The sequence below is a fragment of the Buteo buteo genome, chromosome 6 (genome assembly GCF_964188355.1).
Source record: "Buteo buteo chromosome 6, bButBut1.hap1.1, whole genome shotgun sequence".
Lineage (NCBI taxonomy): Eukaryota > Metazoa > Chordata > Aves > Accipitriformes > Accipitridae > Buteo > Buteo buteo.
Genome location: NC_134176.1, coordinates 13157346 through 13178476, shown reverse-complemented (window position 1 = coordinate 13178476; position 21131 = coordinate 13157346). Strand labels below are relative to the sequence as shown.

The following is a 21131-nucleotide window of genomic DNA, read 5'->3' as shown; positions in this document are numbered from 1 at the left end:
ACATTGCATTAATGCAGCAAAAACCTGGAATCAACAAAGACTGCTAAATATTGCACCAAAACACACCATAATTTGGATACAAAAAAGAGGTGAACTATCAAAAATAAACTTGTCCCTTATACCCTCTGAATGCTAGGCACATCAAATAAATTTTAAACAGATTACTGTATTTTAAAGTATCTCTCAAGTCATTATAAATACAAAAAATAAAACCACAAAAAATAGTGGAAACATGAAAGAAGATATCCTAATTTCATCTATGTTACCAGCACAGTTGCACCTCTTTGAGTTTATTTTTCTGGAAAGACTCAACTACATGACATGCAGCAAAGCCTTGCTTTTATGATCTTTTTATTTGCTTCACTGAGGCACAAGTACATCAAGTGATTTGTACAAAGTGTTTTAATGTTACTATTTTTGTAATTCCCATCTTTATGGAATTTGGGTACCAGCACACAAGTGCAGGCACTTTTCATAGGAATTGGCATTCTGGATAAGGCAAATAGTTCATCTGGCTTAATAGTCTGTCTTTTACTTTGACCATCACACAAATTCCCACATGTAGGTCATTTTAATACTTAATAACCACTGTGCAAACTGTGGCCACAAACAGATAAAATGTTTTAACTATCATTAGATATTATTAGATATTTTTGTTATATATTATTTGTCCAGAATATTACTGAATCTTAGTAATGATGCCTGTCATGGTTTAACCCCAGTAGGCAGCTAAGCACCACACAGCCACTTGCTCACTTACCCCCAGTGGGATGGGGGAGAGAATCGAATGGGTAAAAGTGTGAAATTTTATAGGTTGAGATAAAGACAGTTTAATAATAATTAAAAAAAAAAAAAAAGACAACACAACAACAAAGGAGGGGAAAAAAAGAAAAACCAGTGATGCAAAAAAACCCCAGACAATTGCTCACCACCAGCCAACTGATGCCCAGCCAGTCCCCAAGCAACGGCAGCCCTGGCCAACCTCCCCACCCCTCCATCCAGTTTTATTGCTGAGCACATCATGTGGTCTGGGATACCCCTTTGCTTAGTTGGGGTCAGCTGTGGAAGCTACGCCCCCCCCCCAACTCCTTGTGCACCCCCAGCCTGCTCTCTGGCAGGGCAGTGTGAGAGGTAGAAAAGGCCCTGAAGTTGTGTAAGCACTGCTCAGCAGTAACTAAAACATCCTTATGTTATTAACATTGTTTTCATCACAAATCCAAAACAGAGCTAGCCCCATACAAGCTACTATGAAGAAATGTAACTCTATCCAGTACTTTGTAACTCAAAACCAGTACAAGGCCTCAGTAACATTCTGCCTGAGTTCTCCATGCTCATTATTTATGCTTTTCATGTTAATTTTAAAATTAAGTTGGCCCAAATAGAAATCCAGAATCAATGTGTTAATGAATATGGACAATAGCCACTAACAACATCTGATACCAGGCCAGTTACCATCCATATGTAACATTTCCAGCTGGTCCAGGAGCTCCATTTAAGCTCTGGCCTGAGCACCCAAACCTGGCCTGCTTTGTCAGAGTTGTATATGTATCCAGCCCTGCCTCCTTCCAGCATGACTTACTGACTGAGCTTCCTAGATGGACCTTAGGCATATATTGTAGGTAGTCTTGCCTCTGTCCCCAATCTCCTGGATGAACCTTTGACCTATGTTATCAGTAGTCCTCTCTCTGGGCTTGTCTCCTGTAAGCTTGGACTTGCATTATAGGTAGTCTTGGCTCCATTCTTGTCCTTGGCCCTCTCTCCTGTTGCTCCTGAGTGGACTTGTTAGATGGACCCCTGACTTGCTACCTTGCCTTGTCTCAGACTGGTGACTATCGCCATCCTGACCCCACTGGGATGGTACCCTGGTCAGAGAGGCCTTTGCTGTAGCCATGCTCTGATCCCAGCTCTTTCTCTCTCATGGAGCAGCCCCATTCTTCCTGCTCCCCGATAGAAGAGTCATAAGCAAGCTGACTTCTGGTTTTTCCAATAAGCCTCTGGGAGCTTAGTGAAAAGGGGGCTTAACATGAGCTTTCACTCCCCACCTGAAGAAAAGAGAGTCCTGAATTTTTAACATAAGTGAAAAACCTCCTAGTAAGCATTTTCTATAATGCTATAATTACCTAAATAATTGAAAATGTTATTCACTACATTCAAAATGAAATCTTATCTTTTCTTCAAACTTAAGAGGCAAGAAAGAGAATGAAAATTTTTAAGAACAGACAAAACTCAAAGAAATCTGTATTTCGATGCAATACTTCCACATAGTTACTGAAAATTCTTAAAGCTGAGATTTAGATAGTATAATTAATCATACGTGAGCATTTTTTTCATTTTTTACCAGTCCAAATTTTACAAAAATACGGAGTAATATTACAGCTAGAAGTATCCAATACTGACGGTACTACAAATACATATGATTAATTATGGTTCTGAATGTGCACTGCTGGTTCTGTGCTAAGTGATGCCAATAATTGCCATTTGTAACTATGTGGTTACACACAGGGCTGAAATATCATGTTAGTCACATGCATGAAGTTCTAAAATTTGACCTGTCACTCATTACCTCAAAAAAGTCTGACTTTTGTACAGCTTTGAATAAATTATTTTGTAACATTTACAACACAGCAGATCATGACAGCAGGGCATCCAACACTAATGGATATTAAAAGAATTGAGGAGAATTAAAGTCTAACTCTTTAGATTGAGAGCAGCCCAAGAATTATTTCATGTAGTTCAGGGTAGGCAGAATAAATCCATGCTAGTGGAGAAGGTTTCTGAAAGATGTTTAAGCTTCTTTGTGAAGTTGAATATACTGGCTTTGCACCTTTTGATGCTAGGTTGCATAGAATCAGAGTCTATTGCAGGTGCTGAAGAAGTAGTTTATTCCCTCAGTTAGTGCCTTCAGATTACATCTGAAGGCAGTTTCACTACTCCTGACATGAAAGTTACCTTAACTAGTAGTTTGGCCAGCACAAGCATGGAAAAATTGTTTAAATTTCAACCCATCTATTCCAGCCTCTTCACTGCCAGCGGTGCTTCAGTTTTCAGTTCTCTCTTTACGTCTGACACAGAGTGCCAGAAAACAGAAGAGGTCTGCTTCAGTCAATAAAGAAGTGTTTTGAGAAACAGCCTGCCAATATTTGACAATTGTGTATAATGATGACAGTTCACTGGCTTCTCAGACCTTGTCCACAAGTGCAGTTGCATAGTTTTAGTTGAGCCAAATTAACAGCTTGCTAGCAAAAAGTCTCATTGTCTCCTGTCTTCCCTGCTCAGTTAGTTTCCTGCCATTTTAGCAAGCTGAACTGGCATACTACCCAATTAAATTAGAGAGAGTTCATGGAAAGCAGTAAAACTGTACAATTGGGGATGGAAGATGTTATCCCTATCACAGTGACAGTGATCTGTTCAATAAACTCAGGCCAGAGCATGACTGCTTAACTGCTGTAAAGGAATTAAAACAAAACAGAAAAAGAATATCCAATACAGTTGTAATCGACTGTGTAAATATTCCCCTTTCATTGGCACATGGGACACTTGGCCCGGTTTCAAGCTATTAAATATTATCCAGGTGTTTTACACAAGACTTGAAATTATTTTGTGATTTAACTTTTGCAAGTTTAGACAATTTCATCAATACAGTAAAAAAATGCAAATTGGTAGCTATGCTACATGCATTAGCTTTTGCTATTTTAATTACAGAGATAGCCTAATCAGTCTGAATCTGTTCTGGTTTTTGAAAACATCTAGTTTGCATGAAACATGTTCAGAAGTTAATGCAAATATTAATATAGTCATATTCACACTCAGATTACATCACCTTATTTACATATTTAATTCTACTCTGTAGCAGAATAATGACGGGCCACTGTAGTAAAAAATAAGATTTCATCTTAGTGCCGCATGAAAATGTAAGTCACTTGTCTTATTCTCATATTTTATGAAGACACTAGAGCATACAGATGGAACTATTTTTCTTGTAAACCACCTCCACCCACTGATTATTTCATATAATACAGCAGGCCTTGAAAAACACAATTGCTTTCTGTTACTGGTGAATAAGACTCTTTCCCCAGCAAGTGAGGTGAGGGGGAGTCAAGTTTTCACAAGAGTTTCTACATCTGTGGTCACAAAGAAAACCTCCTAAATGTTAACTGAGTCAGTGCCATCTTTTGAACCTGCATTCAGTCTGACGTATTGATTCAAGGTTTCCCAACTAACAGCAAAATAAGAACAGACAATTTTCGCTGCTGCTATTCAGAAGTACTTGGGTAACAACAATACTGACAGAGTTTTTCCATTATTTGGAAAAACTATGAGCACTAGCAAGCACAAAGGAGGCCAAGAGCCAATGAGAAACTCATTAAGCTGCTTAAACTGATCTAAATCTAGGCTGTTGAGGTCACATCCCGCCCCCGCCACATATTTCCACCCCCTTCCTTTGGCCAATGCTAGTGTTTACAGAAGCAGGTGTTGGTGTGCCAGTTCAAGGCAAAAAAAAACCCCAAACAACATATCACTTTGGTGGGAGAGTTTTCAACCTGATCAATTCTATGAGCTGGTTTAAGGACCTGCACAATACCAGCATCAGTGCAGAGGAGGGAGATAGGAACACAACAGCTGGGAATTAAGAGTAGTTTAAGCTTCTATGAAGCTGAAACCTAACAAAGAACTGGAAGCTCTCAAGTTTATCCTCGGCTGTACAAACCCTTTCATACACTGATCAAACTCCAAACTACAGACGGAGGTAGACTTCTTTCCCTTACTGTCTCTTAGTATGTTCAAAATCCATGTTGTTCTTTTGATCAGCAGGCTCATTTATTAGTAGTAACTCTTTCATGACTGGCTCTTAACAGAAGCACAATAGTGATAACTGCACCTCATTTCTAAATCCTCAAACCAGAGAAGATTAGGGAAAGGATAAGAGGCAGACATGATTTGTTTTCTAGCACTTAAGAAACAGGAAAGGAAGGGGACTGAAGAGAGAGGAAGCAGCTCTCCATAGTCAGTAGACTTTGCAGTGCCTGGAAAAAGCAAAGTTTCTTTGTCCTTTCACCACAGCAAAAGCAAAGCGTTCAAATATTATGGATGCAAGCTGATGGTAGATACCATCACATCAGACACAAGCGGTTATTAGAAATCCCAGTTCCTAAAAATGAAAGCACAGATGCTTGCTCATGCTGGCTTTGATACTCACAGGTTAAGTAAGGAAAGAGATCAATTTCATTTTTATGCAGGTATTTATTAGGCTGTAATTTTTCTACCGTTTTGTAGCACAGCACAATTAGAATTTAATAAGCACGTCCAACCTCATTTTTAAATGCTTTATGTCTTGGCATTATTATGACTTTCAGTATTCCCTGGGTTTTTTTCCTCAGCTAACGGTAATTTGGGGCTTAAGCTGGCCACGTGAGAAAGACAGTTTGTAAAGATGAAGTATATGCACCTTTCTTCTTTTGTCTAAGAAGATTGTTCTGATTTTTGCATTCTGGCCTTGAGAGATTAAAAAGCGATTTGTCTGAAAAAAAGTATCTCTGCTACAGGTGGGCATCATGAAAACAAACACATCTGCACCCAGGCTTTTAAAAACAAACAAGGGATAAAGAAACTGTTATAAAATCAGGCTGCGACTATGCAAAGCTCACCTTTTCCTTATCCATATACTGCAAGCATATACTGAAGTCCTCAAACTGATGATGGCCACACTGGATTTGTACGAGAGGGCCACAATGCTTCAGATATGCCCTATATTGTTTTACTTTTTTTCTTCCTTGAACATTTGCCGCTCTCCAGTGACAGGCTCCCGGACCCCGCACGGCGGTCCCCCCTCTCCCTGCATCCACAGCGGCGAAGCCCATACCCCTCACTCAAGAGCGGGCTCCGGTAGGCAGCTCGGGCTCGGGGGGGCTGCAGGGACCTCTCACTTCCTACGGGGTGCCGTCGCCTGAGGGAGATCCTGCCGGAGGCCCGGGGCGCTGAGGACACCTCAGCCCGCCCCGCTGCCTCCCCTCAGAGCGGCGGCGGGACCGGGGCGCGGGAGAGGAACGGCTCAGCCTGCGGGGCCCACCCCGAGGCGTGGCTGGAGCCACGGGGCCCGCCCGTGGCGGCCCGGGCGGAGCGGGGACAGTCCCAGTCGTCCCAGTCCCAGCCGTCCCAGTCCCAGTCCCGGGCCCGGCCGCCGCCGCCGCTCGGGAGCGTGACAGGAGGGGTGAGGGGCGGGAAGGCGCCGCGAGCCCCGCCCACCAGGTGACGCTTGGGGAACCGCGACTCACGTGACGCGGGCAGCCAATGGGGAGGCAGCGGCCCTCTCACGGCGGGCGGGGGGCGGAGGAGGAAAGGGGAGGGCTGAGGCCGCCGCCGCCGAGGACGGGGGCAGCGGCTAGCGGCAGCGCGGGGCGGGCGCAGCGCGGAGCGGGGCTGCCGGGGGTTGCGACTCTGCGGCGCGTGGGGCGGCCATGCCGAATAAAAACAAGAAGGAGAAAGTGAGTCGGGGGGGGGCCGTGGCGGGGGGGGGGGGGGAGGTCGGGCCCCGCGGGGAAGCAGCGGGGCGCAGGCCCCGCGGGGAGGAGGGGCCTGGGGCAGAGCGCGGCGGGGAGCGGGGGGCGGCAGCGGCGAGCGCAGCCCGGCGCCGAGGGGGCCGGCGGGGCGCTCCCCCGCCGCTGGGGAGAGCCGGGCGAGGTGCAGCCCCCTCCTCTCACCGCTGTGTGCCGGCCGCCTTCCTTCCCCCGGGAGCCGGGTACTGGGGAGGGGGCAGCTCCCGGTGAGGCCTAGTCCGGGGGGGTGCCGTGGCGGCCGGGGTTGGGGAGGGGGGAAGGGGAAGGGGGGGGGGGCGGTCCTGGTATCGTTTCGCCGGGCCCCCGGGGTCCGCCCCGCCGAAGCGGGGGCGCGGAGCCCGCCGTGGGCAGGCGCGGAGTGGGGGGCAGCCGGAGGGAGGCCGTGGTTTTGGCGTGTGGGGGAGCGCTGGAGGGAGGGGGTGGGAAACGTGTCCTCAGCTGTGCTTGGCGGAAGGGTGAGCTGGGAGGGGGTGTCTTTTACTTTGGGGCTGGCCCGGGTGTGTTGGGGGCGGGGGGGGTGGCAGTTTTTCATGGCGGCAGGGCTGGGGGGTTAGGGGAGGTTGTCTGTCCCCACAGCTGCTTGCTCGGTCCCTGTCCCGGGAAGTTTCGCTGCTGCGTGGCTCTGGCTGCAGTTGAAGTTGTGGTTGAGGGACCACCGTAAGCCCTCAAGGAGCACTAATCGCCACTCGAAATATTTTCATGTTCCTCTCCTCACAGTGGGAGAGGATCTAGCTTTGGCCCCGCTTTGCCTCAGTTTTCCCCGGAGCTCCCGGGAGTGATTTGTCTGGCAGCCGCGAAAGGGGCTCGCACAAGTAATGGTTGCAGAAAACTTCTAAATCCAACAGAAAGTTAACTGGATTGCACTTTATTTTATGTAATAGGCAATTAGCCATATAAGTGGAAGTCAGAAACAGTGAAATATACCGTCTGCCTCATCCAGCTGCCATCCCTCCAGACCTTTTCTGTTTGTTTGACTTCTGCTTGTCTTTTAGTTTTTCAACATCGTTTTAAAATTAGATGTGGGGAGGTTGGGTGTTGTGGTTCATAGGAGTTTGTTTGTTTTAACTTTTTCCCCAGTATCTTTGCCCCCTTTGATATTAAAAACATTCAAACTTTACGAGAATAACAGATCTCAAAAATATGCTAAATATGCTATGGGTGAAGGGTGCAAGTTGAGTACAATGCTGGGAAGGAGAAATTTGAGTTGTGGGCCTAATTCTAATACTAGACTTTCTAGCCCCTAGAGCAGACAGAATAATGAAGTGTAAAATGTTTACTGCACTGATGCTAATTTCAAAGCTAAACTAAATACAAATATTCCTCAAGCTAAAAACCAAAGACAGCAAGGGTAAGTTCTTAGACATGGTTCAAATCACTTGCATTCTTTGTCCCTGCCTGCTTACCTATATGAAAACTCGTCTTATGGGTGAATTTTGAGGCATAAATAAAATTCTAAAACCTTTCTGCAGATGAAAAATGTTTAAAGCAGCTTCGTAGAGACTGGTAGTTCAGCATTAAGATCTTCCAATGAAACAGTATCATTTTTGTCCTGTCAACTTTAGTATTCTTAGTGAGTGTCTAAAAAAACCCCTTATTTCTTGACTTGAAAATCTGTGTAGACCTCCTTTTCAAAGTAACTGAGACTGCAAACTTTTTTTTTAAGGAACCTGCAAAATCAGTCAAGAGCGCAAAAAGTGGCAAAGATGGACAAGATAACCAAGAACATGAGGTAAATATTACTAAAATATGTAGGTTTTTTTAAGGCAAATTTGTCATGACTTTTGAAGAGTGTTTTAAGTTTTTCTAGATTGTTATAATTTTGACATGACAGGTGGTTTTGAGGGAAGGTGGTTGTGGAACTATTACCCCAATAGTTGACAAAAAGTCTTCTTAAGATGCTTTTGAGGAAGTTAATTTTATTTAAAGTAAATAAATGCTTGCTTGCTACAGTCTTAACCAAAAAGGAAATAGATGAATATTTATAAGGTCTTATCGTGAGGTTTTGGGCTTGTCTTCTAGTTGTTCATTGCAGTTTTTATCATTCTTTGTAATTCCCAGAGCTCTCTTCTCTCAAACTGTTGATGTTGGTTTGTCAGTAGCCTGTTACATTGTCAGGAGACCTTAGGTTTAATCAAAGGCTGCCAGTTGTTTTGTTGTGTGATTTTTTTTCCTTTTTATAGGTATACAATGGAATGTTCCATTTTGACTGATTAATCTATGGTTGATGCTGAATTTGGGGGTGGGGGTGGGGGTGTCCTTCTGTATTACTCTCTGTTTTGCCCACCAGAAAGGTGCAGTGACTTGAAAGGGGTTGATTAAATCATTATTCACTCCCTTTCCCACATTAATCCAGAAACTCAGAATTAACAGATTTGCTTCATTTGGAAATCTACTGCATAGGTGGCTTCTGAAATTTCCTTTAAAATGTTCATAACAGCCTGAAAGTAAAATACTACACTGAAAAGTTTATGTATGTCAGCCTCTAAACTACATGTCTTGATACTGAAAGATAATGTTTGAGAACAAAATACTCACCCAGCTTTACCATTTTTCCCTTCCCTGAAATGACTTGGGGGTAGGTGGGTGGGAATATTAAGTATATTCTTTCTGATACACTTCAGTGAGTTCTCATTTGTTTGTTGTGCAGAAAGATGCATGCTACTGTCAGAAATTAATAAGATCATTAAAACTTGAAAACTACTTGTAGAAGTATTTTGGCAAATTCAGATTAAAAAGTGATTGAGTTTTGGTGGAGGGAACCTAGCTCCTAGGAGGGATCTTAGCTATTAGGAAAGCTCATAGAATGAAATAAGAAATGTATCAGTATAGATGTTTATAATGGTGTAAATAGATGTACTTTATTGTAATACGTTCTGTCTTTACAGTATATTGCTGTGATGTTAAAAAGAGTACTACTTCTTGGCTGTAATTCTAGTTCCTGTGCAATTGTAAGGCTCATCATTATCAGTATCTTTGCTGTACATTTGTTGACTGCTTATTTTCTCAAGCTTCTGAATGACAAGCTGCTGAGACCAAAACTGATTTTCTTATTCCTTCTTGGTACATCAGGATAGGATGTAAAGCTCCCATAGTTAATTAGTGGAGAGCTTTAAATGTTAACTGAAAACATATATGCAATTTTGTTTGTAATTTCCTTCTGTGTTTGCAAAGCTAGCTGCTTTTTTTTTTAACTTAAAATGTGAGAGAGATGAATCTCAATAGGAGAATATGTTGTAGTGTTCATGCATTTTTCTTTTTCAGTTGTCCTTCCAGGTGGAATTCCCAATGAAAAGTACAGTTAACTTATCTATGATAATTAATCATATGTGAGTAGGGGCAGAATGGGAAAGGGACTGGGAATGTGACTGGCACATATAGTATGATTGCCATTCCCAGTGGGCATTGTTTAGTCTCCATACAATTTTGAACACCTCAGTGCTTGACTCATTAACTTAATAGAGTAATTGCACACAAATAGTAATGTAGACTTTGCTTTCTATTGTGGCTGGCTGTAATCATGATGTATGTTAGTTGGTGCCTATATGAGCAGAAACTATTTGTTAACATAGTGGGGATGAGTAAACACAGTAAAATATTCTGGAATGCACTGAATACATTTTTAGGGTTGGTTTTGTTTTTTTTTTTCTTTAGAGAAGGTTGTCTTCATATTTCCTTTTACATGTGTTTTAACATGGCTTTTTAAAAATCCTCTTCTGGACTATGAGTAGATTAGGAAATATGCTGGTTCATTTAACTTTTTCCCCTCAAAATGCATTTAATGCATATGCATTTAATGCAAATGAATTTAATGCAAATAGCAGATTGTAAAGGCTAGAAGCTGCTATTCAAAGAACAGGGACAACACAAGCAGCAGCATCCCACAAATACTTTATTTATAGACACTTTCATAGCACTTAACTAAATTCATGATGCCTTGGACTTCTATAGATAAAAATGTACAACGGATCTGAATATTTACAAAAATGATCAAGTGTTTTTCCTGTCTTGCAGTCAGGGAAATGAGATTTCAGTTGAATGAAGCTGTATGGCCAGTTTGAAAAGGGATTGAAATGATTCCCGGTATGCCAGGTCAGGATGCCCATGCTGAAAGGGGGTGAAGATCGCTTAAGTTGATGCTTGTCTCAGTTTGAAAATTACGTCAATAGCCCATAAGTGTGTAGAGAAGTACTAAATAGTAGCTGCAGTACATAGGTGACCTACTGAAGTAAATAAGTCTTCATTTAAATCTCAAAGAATCCGATTGTAGTTGTGTTTGAAAGCAAGGTCTATCTTGCCTATTTTCTTGTCTCCAGCATTCCCACCAAGCAGATATTTAGGGGAAAGAACACAAGATAATTCTTCTTGCATTACCTATGCCTTCATGACTTGATGTAATACCGAAAGAGCCATGCTACGTTTGGAGCAACATGGACCTCTCTTCTTATTTGCTGTGAGGTCAGGAGTTGATACTCAAGAAGAGAGATTCAGAAACAGAGTAGATGTATGGTCTTCCATCCTGGTATACTTTGCTTCAGGCCAGTATGTGGCTTAGAAGGTTGCTTAGCTGAGGTTTTGTTTTCTAAAAAGAAAACAAATTCAGACTAACAAGTCTGTGTATTCATTTGCTAAAGATTTCAAAGTAATGTACTTAAACTTTTTATGAAGGTACAGTGCTCATTAGTTCACATTGAAAACTTGTCGTGGTTTAACCCTGGCCAGTAACTAAGCACCACGCAGCCTCTCTATCACTCCCCCTCCTCAACTGGACAAGGGAGAGAAAATATAACAAAAGGCTTGTGAGTTGAGATAAGGACAGGGAGAGATCACTCAATCAATTACTGTCATGGGCAAAACAGACTTGATTTGGGGAAAATTAATTTATTGCCAATCAAACCAGAGTAGGGTAATGAGAAATAAAACCAAATCTTAAAACATCTTCCCCCCACCCCTCCCTTCTTTCCAGGTACAGCTTCACTCCTGATTTTCTCTACCTCCTCCCCCTCTGAGGCACAGGGGGACAGGGAATGGGGGTTGTGGTCAGTTCATCACACATTGTCTCTGCTGCTCCTTCCTTCTCAGGGGGAGGACTCCTCACACTCTTCCCCTGCTTCAGCCTGGGGTCCCTTCCATGAACCTGCCTGGACTGCAGGGGGACAGCCTGCCTCACCATGGTCTTCCCCACGGGCTGCAGGGGAATCTCTGCTCCAGCACCTGGAGCATCTCCTCCCCCTCCTTCTTCACTGACCTTGGTGTCTGCAGGGTTGTTTCTCTCACATGTTCTCACTCCTCTCTCCAGCTGCTGTTTCTGTGCCTGCCACAACTTTTTGTTTCCCTTCTTAAATATCTTATCCCAGAGGCGCTACCACTGTCACTGATTAGCTCGGCCTTGGCCAGCGGCGGTTCCAACTTGGAGCCGTCTGGCCTTGGCTCGGTCGGACATAGGGGAAGCTTCTAGCAGCTTCTGACAGAAGCCACCCCTGTAGCCTCCCTGCTACCAAAACCTTGCCACGCAAACCCGATACAACTTGAAAGTCTTAGCACAGATAAGTACTTATTAGGCAACTCATTGTGGACTATGGCAGAGGAGCTTGAGTTCTGGAGGTCGAGGGAGAGCAGAATACCTTTCCAAAAGTTCTGGGGTTGTTTTCCCCACTTTGTTCACATGTATTAGGACTGGGACTGCTCCTAAATAATTTCTGGAAATATCTACTTGTCACAGAACATTCTTTCAATCAGCTGACATTATCCTGTTTTAATTGTTTAGTATGCTAATTTGTGTCTGCATGTGACTCTGTATATATATTTATTGTCACTTGTATAAAGCAGCTGTCATTTAAGCTCTTTTCCATTATTATTGTTAGGTGGGCAATCTGTCACTCAGTGGCACAACGTTCTTGGGTGCATTGAATTCAGCATCCTTGAGGCAGAAGATTCTTCTGTATTTGTTCTTCATTGAAGCAGATGTCTTTTACAAAGATATATATTTAGCATAGATCGGATTTATCTCTTTTAATTAATGCCTGAAGTTCAGTATTAATTTATTTATAACATAAAACAGTGTTTTAAGGGTTTTGGTAGTATTCCCTACCATATTGTCAATTTGATGCCAGTTATATAGCCATCTAGATCAGGAATGGCTGATAGCCTGTAATAAAGCATCCCCAAATCCCCAAGTTTTCAGTGGACCAAATCGATAAGCTATGTTTGACTGCTGAATACAATACATAACAAACCTAGCTGTACTCTAGCTGTTTCTTCAGTATGTATTCAGTAATATGTCCCAGCTGGACTGACAGGCAAAATAGCCAGTGTTTTCATGAGTCAGTCCCATGCAGTAGATAAAATTGATTTGGAAATTGGTCTTCTTTCATTTGGAAGAAGAGAGGTACTCATATTATGAAATGAATTTGAGATTTTGAACAACTAGTCCTCTCAAGCTTGAATTGCAGAAGGGCTATAAATGGACAGTGCTGGACCTTTGGTTTTCTGAAGCTTTCTAGGGCTATTGGTTTGGGATTTTGCTTCTAACATTAGCAAAACAGGACTTAAAACCAAAACTATATAAAATCAGGATGGATTTTTCTCTTGTACAGCTATGTAAATAAAGTCTGTGGGCTTTGGGGGTTTTTTGTTTGTTTGTCTTTAAACTGGTGTGCCAACTTCTTTTAAAAAAAAAAATTTGAAAAGTAATTTCTGTCTGTGGCTTGCAGTTCTGATTTTCTTTTACAGTTTTTTTTAATGGGTTGATAGAACCATTGAAAAATACTTAAGTGTAGCAAGTGAATACACCTTTAGTACTAAATGAGATGCTATTTGTTGACTAGAAAGATGCAGTATGTATTACTCTTAAAGCAGCTATGCTTTTTTTTGTTTTTAACTTCTGTAATTTCCTATTTCCAATTTTTAGTGACATCTTGCCTTATTGTTTTTGGGAATTGGAATTTCCTTCTGCATCCAGAGCAAATGTACCTGAATAGTGAAAGACGTTACCTTAACAGTGCTTGTTATGTAACTTTAATCTTATGCTTTTAAAACTAATGAATTTGATTAAACAAGTGTATCAAGCACTGCTGTATACAAGTATTTTGTTACCTAAAAGGAGATGCTTCTGAAAACAGGATCCTGTGCCGTTCTAGTTCTTACACAAGGCTGACAACCACTTGTGTAACATATGGTGTGTGAGGTCTTTGGTTTGTGGTTTGTTTCAGTACTTGATATCCTTTACTTCCTAATCATGCTTTTAAACTCTCTGAATCCTTCCTGAATGGAAACACAGCAGTGAAGGCAAAGGCTGTTCTAATCAAAGGAGCAAAGTGGCCTTCAGAAATGGGTATCGGCAGTTTGTAAACTGAAAACATCCTTTTCATCCTTTGTTTCAAATTGTTTCTCAGGTTTTTTCGTAGGACTTAAGGCCTACCACTCCTTGAACACTTGAGTCCTCTCAAAGTTTATTAATGCATAGGTGTAATACAGAATTATTAGTATAGTTATCCCATAGAGAATACAAGTAGTAAGAAAAACCAGGTAGCCATTGAATCCACCCATATGTTCACAGACTTTACAAACATTAAATCTTGTTTGGCTTTTTTCCTCTCTCAATTTCATTTGAAGCCAGAATAAATTTGTAATTCTACAAGTGGCATTGGTTGGTTTTGGTTTTTTGTTCGTATGTCGTTGTCCCCCTCCTCCTCAGGCTTTGGGGGGCAATTTAAAAAAAAAAATATCTAGGAAAAAGTCCTGGTCCATTCCTGAATAATATACTACTTAAAAGATGACTGCCAAATGTTATCGTTTCCTACACCTTTATGGTGACTATAATTTGATATGCTTCTTCATCACTGTTTGGTTTAGCAGTCTGAAGTACTGAAAAGTAAACTTTAATAGTGACATGTAAAGTAAAAGCATGATGAGACCCAAAGATGAAATGATTTGGTGTAACAGTTCTTTAGAAGTGGTCAAGGTTATTATTATACTACTAAATGCCCAGGGACCTTGTCATGGACTATAACTCTCTTGTATACCATCTAATACAAGTACAACATTGGTGGGCAGGGGGTGAAGCAAAAAAACATTTCAATATGCATATGTGAAGTGAGAAACTTAGGAATGGATCAGGGAGCACAAGAACACAGACATCATTGGTAAAGCCACATATACAGTAGCCTTAGCTCATCAGTAGCTTTATATAATTAAAATTTACAGTAAAGTATAGGAGTTGGGCCTTAAAGCAAATGAGATGAGTTAGTGTTTGTTTTCCTTTAAATGTGGGAACCTTACATGTATAAGTGTCCATATATATATGTGTGTATATATATATACATATATAAAGAAGCACAAAGGTAGTTTTTGTTGGGTTTTTTGAAAGTAAAAGGGTGGTTCAGGCTGATCAGAGAGAAATTACAAATTAAAATCAAGAACTAAAGTAATTTAAGCCAGGCCATCATTTTTCAGATTCTTCATCTCTGTATTTATACAAATGTTTTGAAATAATACTTAGGACATTATCTAGTTTTAATCATATTTAATTAGCTAACTGATGGTTGCAGGTAACAAATTTTACTTTTCTGGGGGCATTTGTTTCTTTGAAGATTGATTACAGAAGATCCATTAAGAAACAAATGTTGCTTTGCTGCCTGTTTGTGAAGTACCAGGTGCTCACTGATGGTGGTGGTTCAGCAAATGCAAACCAGCATCAATCCGCTTGTAGTCTGAGGCTGGGCACCCTATCATCTTTGCCAATACTCTACAACCTCAGGCTGCAGATCTGATCTCTGACTGAAAGGAATCAAATGTCAGTTTGTTCCTGGAGTAAACTAGTTAAAAAGTTTAGAAGGAGCAAATGGAAACCAAACCTTATGCTATTGATATTTAACTATGAATGTAAAATTACAGTGCAAGAATGTGAAGGATGCAGTACACCACACTGAGACATCTTTGGCAATTGCTGGGATTGGTTTGATGTGTTGCAAGTCAAGTGTGTTGCACAAAGCCGTGATGATACAATTCTTTAGAAGATAAAACTTGGGCCTTGTGTGTAAGCAGCTAACAGGAAATGCAAGCAATGCTTTGTGTCGTGAAAAATAAACGCCAACAAGAAAGGTGGAAGAGCTTCTGCAAGTCGTAGATCAGTCTTCTAAAATGGTCTGTGACTGTAAAACTTGCCGTGGGCACTCCTCCACAGTGAAGAGGGCCAGATGACCTTCACTGCTTGTAGGGAACTTCCCAGTTACTGATGCAATTCAACAAACTCCATGTTGTCTCTGACAAAACACTAATACAACTCCACAGTTAGACATCAAGAGTAGCCAACAGTAGCATTGCTATACATAAATGCAAAATCACCGTTGCTAAACAAGTCCTACAATGTAAATCAGTGAGTGCTGATTACAGAGTGCTAAAATATATAAATTTTGTTGTCACCACGCTGTTGAAAAGTTAGTCTTTTTTTTATCATTATAATAACATGGATCCTCAAAGCTTTTGGATACAGCTCTTGCTATCTTGCCAAATAAAAACATAGTAAGTTATGTTGAGACTAGCACTGGACTATCCAGTGTATCTCAATCACTGAGACAATCTTGAATGATAATAAACATACTTGCTAGAAAGGTAGCTTCAAAGATCATTCTAGCTGGCCAATCCAGGTATCATTCTGGCAAATGATTTTGTTGAGGAAAAACAATAGAAATCAAAATTGTGGTCTCTGTGAAACCAACCAAAGCCTTCAGCACCACAAGCTGCATCTCCAGAGGCTCCTCAATAAGTTGTCTGTCCAAACAGTCTTGTGGCAGTGAAACTAGTGAACAATAATGGCGTAGTAGCAAGACTTCTCAACAAAGTGAGATCCTCAGAACTGTTTACCATCCAGAATGGTAACCAGCAAGCATGTTGTTTTGCTGCTGTTTTTAACTGGGTTGTTTATGGATCAATGCCCCTGTTTGTGTCCAGATGATTAAGAATCCATATCAAGCTTTGTATAGTTTGTACTGAGTCTCAGTAGATTGACTGACATTAAGATTGTAGCTAGTTGCTCCATAACAAACTTCTTACTAGTGACTGCATGAACTAGAATTTCTGTAAGCTGTCTGGATAGCTCTGTCAGGCCATATCTTTCATACCATAACAACAAAAGTTTATTCTGATATTGTCCTGTTGGAAGGCACGTTGAACTGGTGGTGTTAACAACACAGCATTGAAATCAGTTGACAAATACTGGTCTCCTGGTAGTGTGCTGTCTTGAACAACTTACCTTGGTCCCAACTGCTAATCTAACACCACCAGCTCACCTCCTGCAGGTATGCTGTGGATATGTTTAGCAGGATGATGGTTACTGAGCCATATGCCAGATACAATCTGTCCCTGTTTCCCACCCCCAAAACAGTAGATGAAGATCCACAAAGGGGAGAGCTCTGTGGCAGAGTTCAAGATTCCTGGAGTGTTCAGAGATTTTCACACTACATTGAAGTTACTGCAGAGGGGGAAAAAACTGCATGGAAGGCTCTTTACTGCTCTCCACCCATTTTGATTTCTTGATCTTTGATTTCAGTTCTCATCTCAAGAGATTAAATTAAATTCAACTTCTCAGCCTAATTACATTGATTATATATTAGGCTTCAACCTCTTAGCCGAATTACTTTGATTACATACTGGGCCCTCATACAGTTTTGAAAATGAAGTTATAAATGTCCCTTTCATGTTTTCTTATGTTCTTTGTTTAGTTTCAGTAAATTGTATTTCAGTTTCATTGTAAGTATATTTCCAGTATATAATCCAGAATGATTTTATAACTCCTTCTGAGGCTGCCTTGATAAGAAATGAGCTTTTCTGGGTGCTATAGATCAGAACTCTGTTTATCTTAATGAAAAATAAGTCCATGGAGGCTACTTACTCTACCAAAAGAAAAAGAAGGAAGGGATTAATTCTGCATTAATAGAAGCATTCTCCCTCTGTTCTCAGATTCAGACTAATGATTCTCATTAAAAGTGTTCTATGCTTTTTGCTCTGTGTACCTGCATTTCACAGGGAGTCTTAATCATGTGTTAATTGGTACAAGGTTCACCTATCCAGCTTTTGTAGTCCAGAGTTTTTATCAAGGTTTTTGCTGGTATGTGGCTTGCTGCTGCCCTTGAATTCAGTGGTGATACTCATTAGAGGGAAGAAATTTGCAGATTAGTGTTAGACTGATCTGTATCAAGAAACACCATATGGGGTGCTGCCTAGCACTGTGTTTTCTTCAGGCAGAGAGAATCTCTCTTGCCTTGTGCTAAGGCGGTGATCTGATTTTTGTCTCTAGTAAGCCATCCAATTTTTTTGATCTTGAATGACAGATGCATCCAGGTGATTTTACTGTAATTTCAGATCCTCACCTTGCTCTGACCAGTTTATCTTAGAAAGTGGTATGAAAGCTTGGTGCATCGTTACAGAGTTGACCCCCACTCTAGGCTTGGCTTGGCTAGGCTCTTGATTTTGTGGAGCAGAAGGCTGTGTGTGCTTTGGTCTAGATCAGTTATTAGTGAGTGTGCTTTGAAAGGTAAGATCAGACACAATTCTTCTGGTTGCCCATGTTTGGTCAAGGTAGCTTGAATACCAGTTTTTGGGGGGACTGTCAGAAAGGGAAGAATAGGGTTTACTGAAAGGCTTGTTGACATACAGGGGATGCAGGATAGATCCTCCTTCCAGATCCCAGTACTCTCTCTCTTATGTTGTAGGTGGCTGGCCAAAAGTAAAAGTTGTCATGTGGGCTGTTTGATCAGTTTAATTTAAAAAGGAAAATTGGCTGTAACTGTAGATGTGCTTGGTCTACTCACATCTTTATTCCCTGGTCACAAACTTAGTATTGTGCTCTGACCTATGCTTCCCTGTGTACAAGTCGGGGTGATGAAGGATCCAACTTTGCTCAAAACAGTGATGTTAAGACAAGGAATGTACTGCATCCTGCTTGATGCAGGAGGACTTAAGGGAAGAAGGGATGCAAGGACTATCTTGAACTGTCATGACTGGCAAGAAACCTCCTTCTCTTGTCCCTGCCTTTCACTCTCTTGAATTCATTTTAGGCTTATTCAAGGGCACTGAGGAACATAAACTCTTATTTTTTTTTCAGTTGTTAAAAGCAGAAGTTAAAAGTCGGAATCACACTGTTCCTGATTGTCTTAATGTTCATAAAAGTATGTAAAGCTCTAGCTTCTGAAAACTAAATTGATCAGAAGACCTGATGTTTGGGTTTTAATTATGATCTGAAGAAACACATTCTCAATCTGATGTTTTTTCAGAGCAATTTTACACATTTTTAGGGGTTTATCAGCACTTTTGGAATTGAATGTGTCTATGAGTATATAAACATTTGGATAGGAGGGAGCTGTTTGATAGACCGAGGGAAAGAATAGGTATTTCACTTTCTAGTCACGGGAAGAGAATCAATAAAAATGTATCTGTAGTTTGACTGTTTTGCTGTCAAATAAGTTGAATTGTTCACTGATGTAGCACAATGTCCATTGGTTATTCTCAGGGGTTGTGGTTTCTGAAGTAGTTTGGTTTGTTACTGGGAGGAAGAAGCTGAGCTTGGGTCTTGTACTGGGTTTGTGTGGCAGGGTTTTGGTAGCAGGGAGGCTACAGGGGTGGCTTCTGTCAGAAGCTGCTAGAAGCTTCCCCTATGTCCGACCGAGCCAAGGCCAGACGGCTCCAAGTTGGAACCGCCGCTGGCCAAGGCCGAGCTAATCAGTGACAGTGGTAGCGCCTCTGGGATAAGATATTTAAGAAGGGAAACAAAAAGTTGTGGCAGGCACAGAAACAGCAGCTGGAGAGAGGAGTGAGAACATGTGAGAGAAACAACCCTGCAGACACCAAGGTCAGTGAAGAAGGAGGGGGAGGAGATGCTCCAGGTGCTGGAGCAGAGATTCCCCTGCAGCCCGTGGGGAAGACCATGGTGAGGCAGGCTGTCCCCCTGCAGTCCAGGGAGGTCCACAGTGGAGCAGATACCCACCTGCAGCCCAGGGAGGACCCCATGCTGGAGCAGGTGGGTGCCCAAAGGAGGCTGTGACCCCGTGGGAAGCCCGTGCTGGAGCAGGCTCCTGGCAGGACCTGCAGATCTGTGGAGAGAGGAGCCCACGCTGGAGCAGGTTTTCTGGCAGGACTTACGACCCCATGGAAGGGACCCATGCTGGAGCAGTTTGTGAAGAACTGCAGCCTGTGGGAAGGACCCATGTTGGAGAACTTTGTGGAGAACTGTCTCCTGTGGGAGGAACCCCATGCTGGAGCAGGGGAAGAATGTGAGGAGTCCTCCCTCTGAGGAGGAAGGAGCAGCAGAGACAACGTGTAATGAACTGACCCCAACCCCTGGTTTTATTTCTCATTACCCTACTGTGGTTTGATTGGCAATAAATTAAGTTAATTTTCCCCAAGTCAAGTCTGTTTTGCCTGTGACAGTAATTGGTTGAGTGATCTCTCCCTATCCTTATCTCGACCCACGAGCCTTTTGTTTTATTTTCTCTCCCCTGTCCAGTTGAGGAGGGGGAGTGATAGGGTGGCTGCGTGATGCTTACTTGCTGGCTGGGGTTAAACCATGACAGGTCTTCAGTGTAAAGTAATGAGCACTCTACCTTCATAAAAAGTTAAGTATGTTACTTTGAAATCTTTAGCAAATAAATACACAGAACTGTTAGTCTGAATTTGTTTTCTTTTTAGAGGAGTGGTTAAAACTGCTGAGCTGTAGGGCTTAAGCTGACTTAACCCACTTTCTCCAGGTGCCCTTCTATCCAAGGGCTGCTTGTCTGCAAGCTCTGGAAGCCAGTTCTCTTGTGGTAGCACCATAGTGCCACTTGCAGAGGTTGTTTGGTACAGCTGTGTAGTGCAGTATTCAAATAATAATGAACTGGAAAGTGTTTTTGCAGCTTTCTGGTACATGCTGGCTGAATGACTGGAGCATGACTGAAGAGCAGGGATGATCATGGTTGATGGTAGGAAGGAGGAAGAAATCTGTTGGATAAATTGGCCAGCAATTCAGGGCTAGAATTACACTGGAGTCATCACTGCTAGATGGGAAGTTGCCATAGGAACAAAAAATGCTTTCTTTTAACATTTCTAATTAGAAACATTACCCATCCTCTTAAATAACTACTTTTGGCTAATTTTGGAATTTATCTGCTATTTAGAATACTTGGTTTCCTGAGGTGTGTGTTACCTTAGGATACCGTAGTGTGTGCATCTGTGCAAGCACTTTTTAATTTGAAATTGTGAATTTGTTTGGGAATAGAGAAAACAGGAAAGCAGCTTTTCCTGTTCAAAGTAATGAACAAAAAACAGGTGACAGTGGAAAATAGCCAGTTCAGAAAAACACCATTAGGCTCAAGCACAATATTGAAATACAGAATCCTGTGCAGTAGTAGCGTATTGGCTTTGTGTGGCAAGGTTTTGGTATTGGGGGGGGGGGGCTACAGGGGTGGATTCTGTGGGAATCTGCTAGAAGCTTCCCCTGTGTCCAGGAGAGCCAATGCCAGCCGGCTCCAAGACAGACCCACCGTTGACCAAGGCTGAGCCCGTCAGCGCCGGTGGTAGCAGCTCTAGGATAACATTCAAGGAGGG

At 42.0% G+C, this 21131-nt stretch overlaps 1 protein-coding gene and 1 long non-coding RNA gene across 5 annotated transcripts in view; one reads left to right on the top strand and one right to left on the bottom strand.

The window, feature by feature from the left end:
• LOC142032416 (uncharacterized) overlaps positions 1-6169 on the bottom strand; it is a 53396-nt gene extending 47227 nt beyond the window's left edge. For both annotated transcript variants that reach the window (XR_012650824.1, XR_012650823.1), the window contains exon 1: positions 5646-6169. This is a non-coding gene — a long non-coding RNA (uncharacterized LOC142032416). The remainder of the gene's footprint in view (positions 1-5645) is intronic.
• A 174-nt stretch (positions 6170-6343) lies between these two features.
• Positions 6344-21131, top strand: part of PPP2R5C (protein phosphatase 2 regulatory subunit B'gamma) — an 86832-nt gene continuing 72044 nt past the window's right edge. For all 3 annotated transcript variants that reach the window (XM_075029825.1, XM_075029824.1, XM_075029823.1), the window contains exons 1-2: positions 6344-6482; positions 8218-8283. In XM_075029825.1, coding sequence (XP_074885926.1) covers positions 6456-6482; positions 8218-8283 — 93 coding nt within the window. In that variant the 5' untranslated portion in view covers positions 6344-6455. The remainder of the gene's footprint in view (positions 6483-8217; positions 8284-21131) is intronic.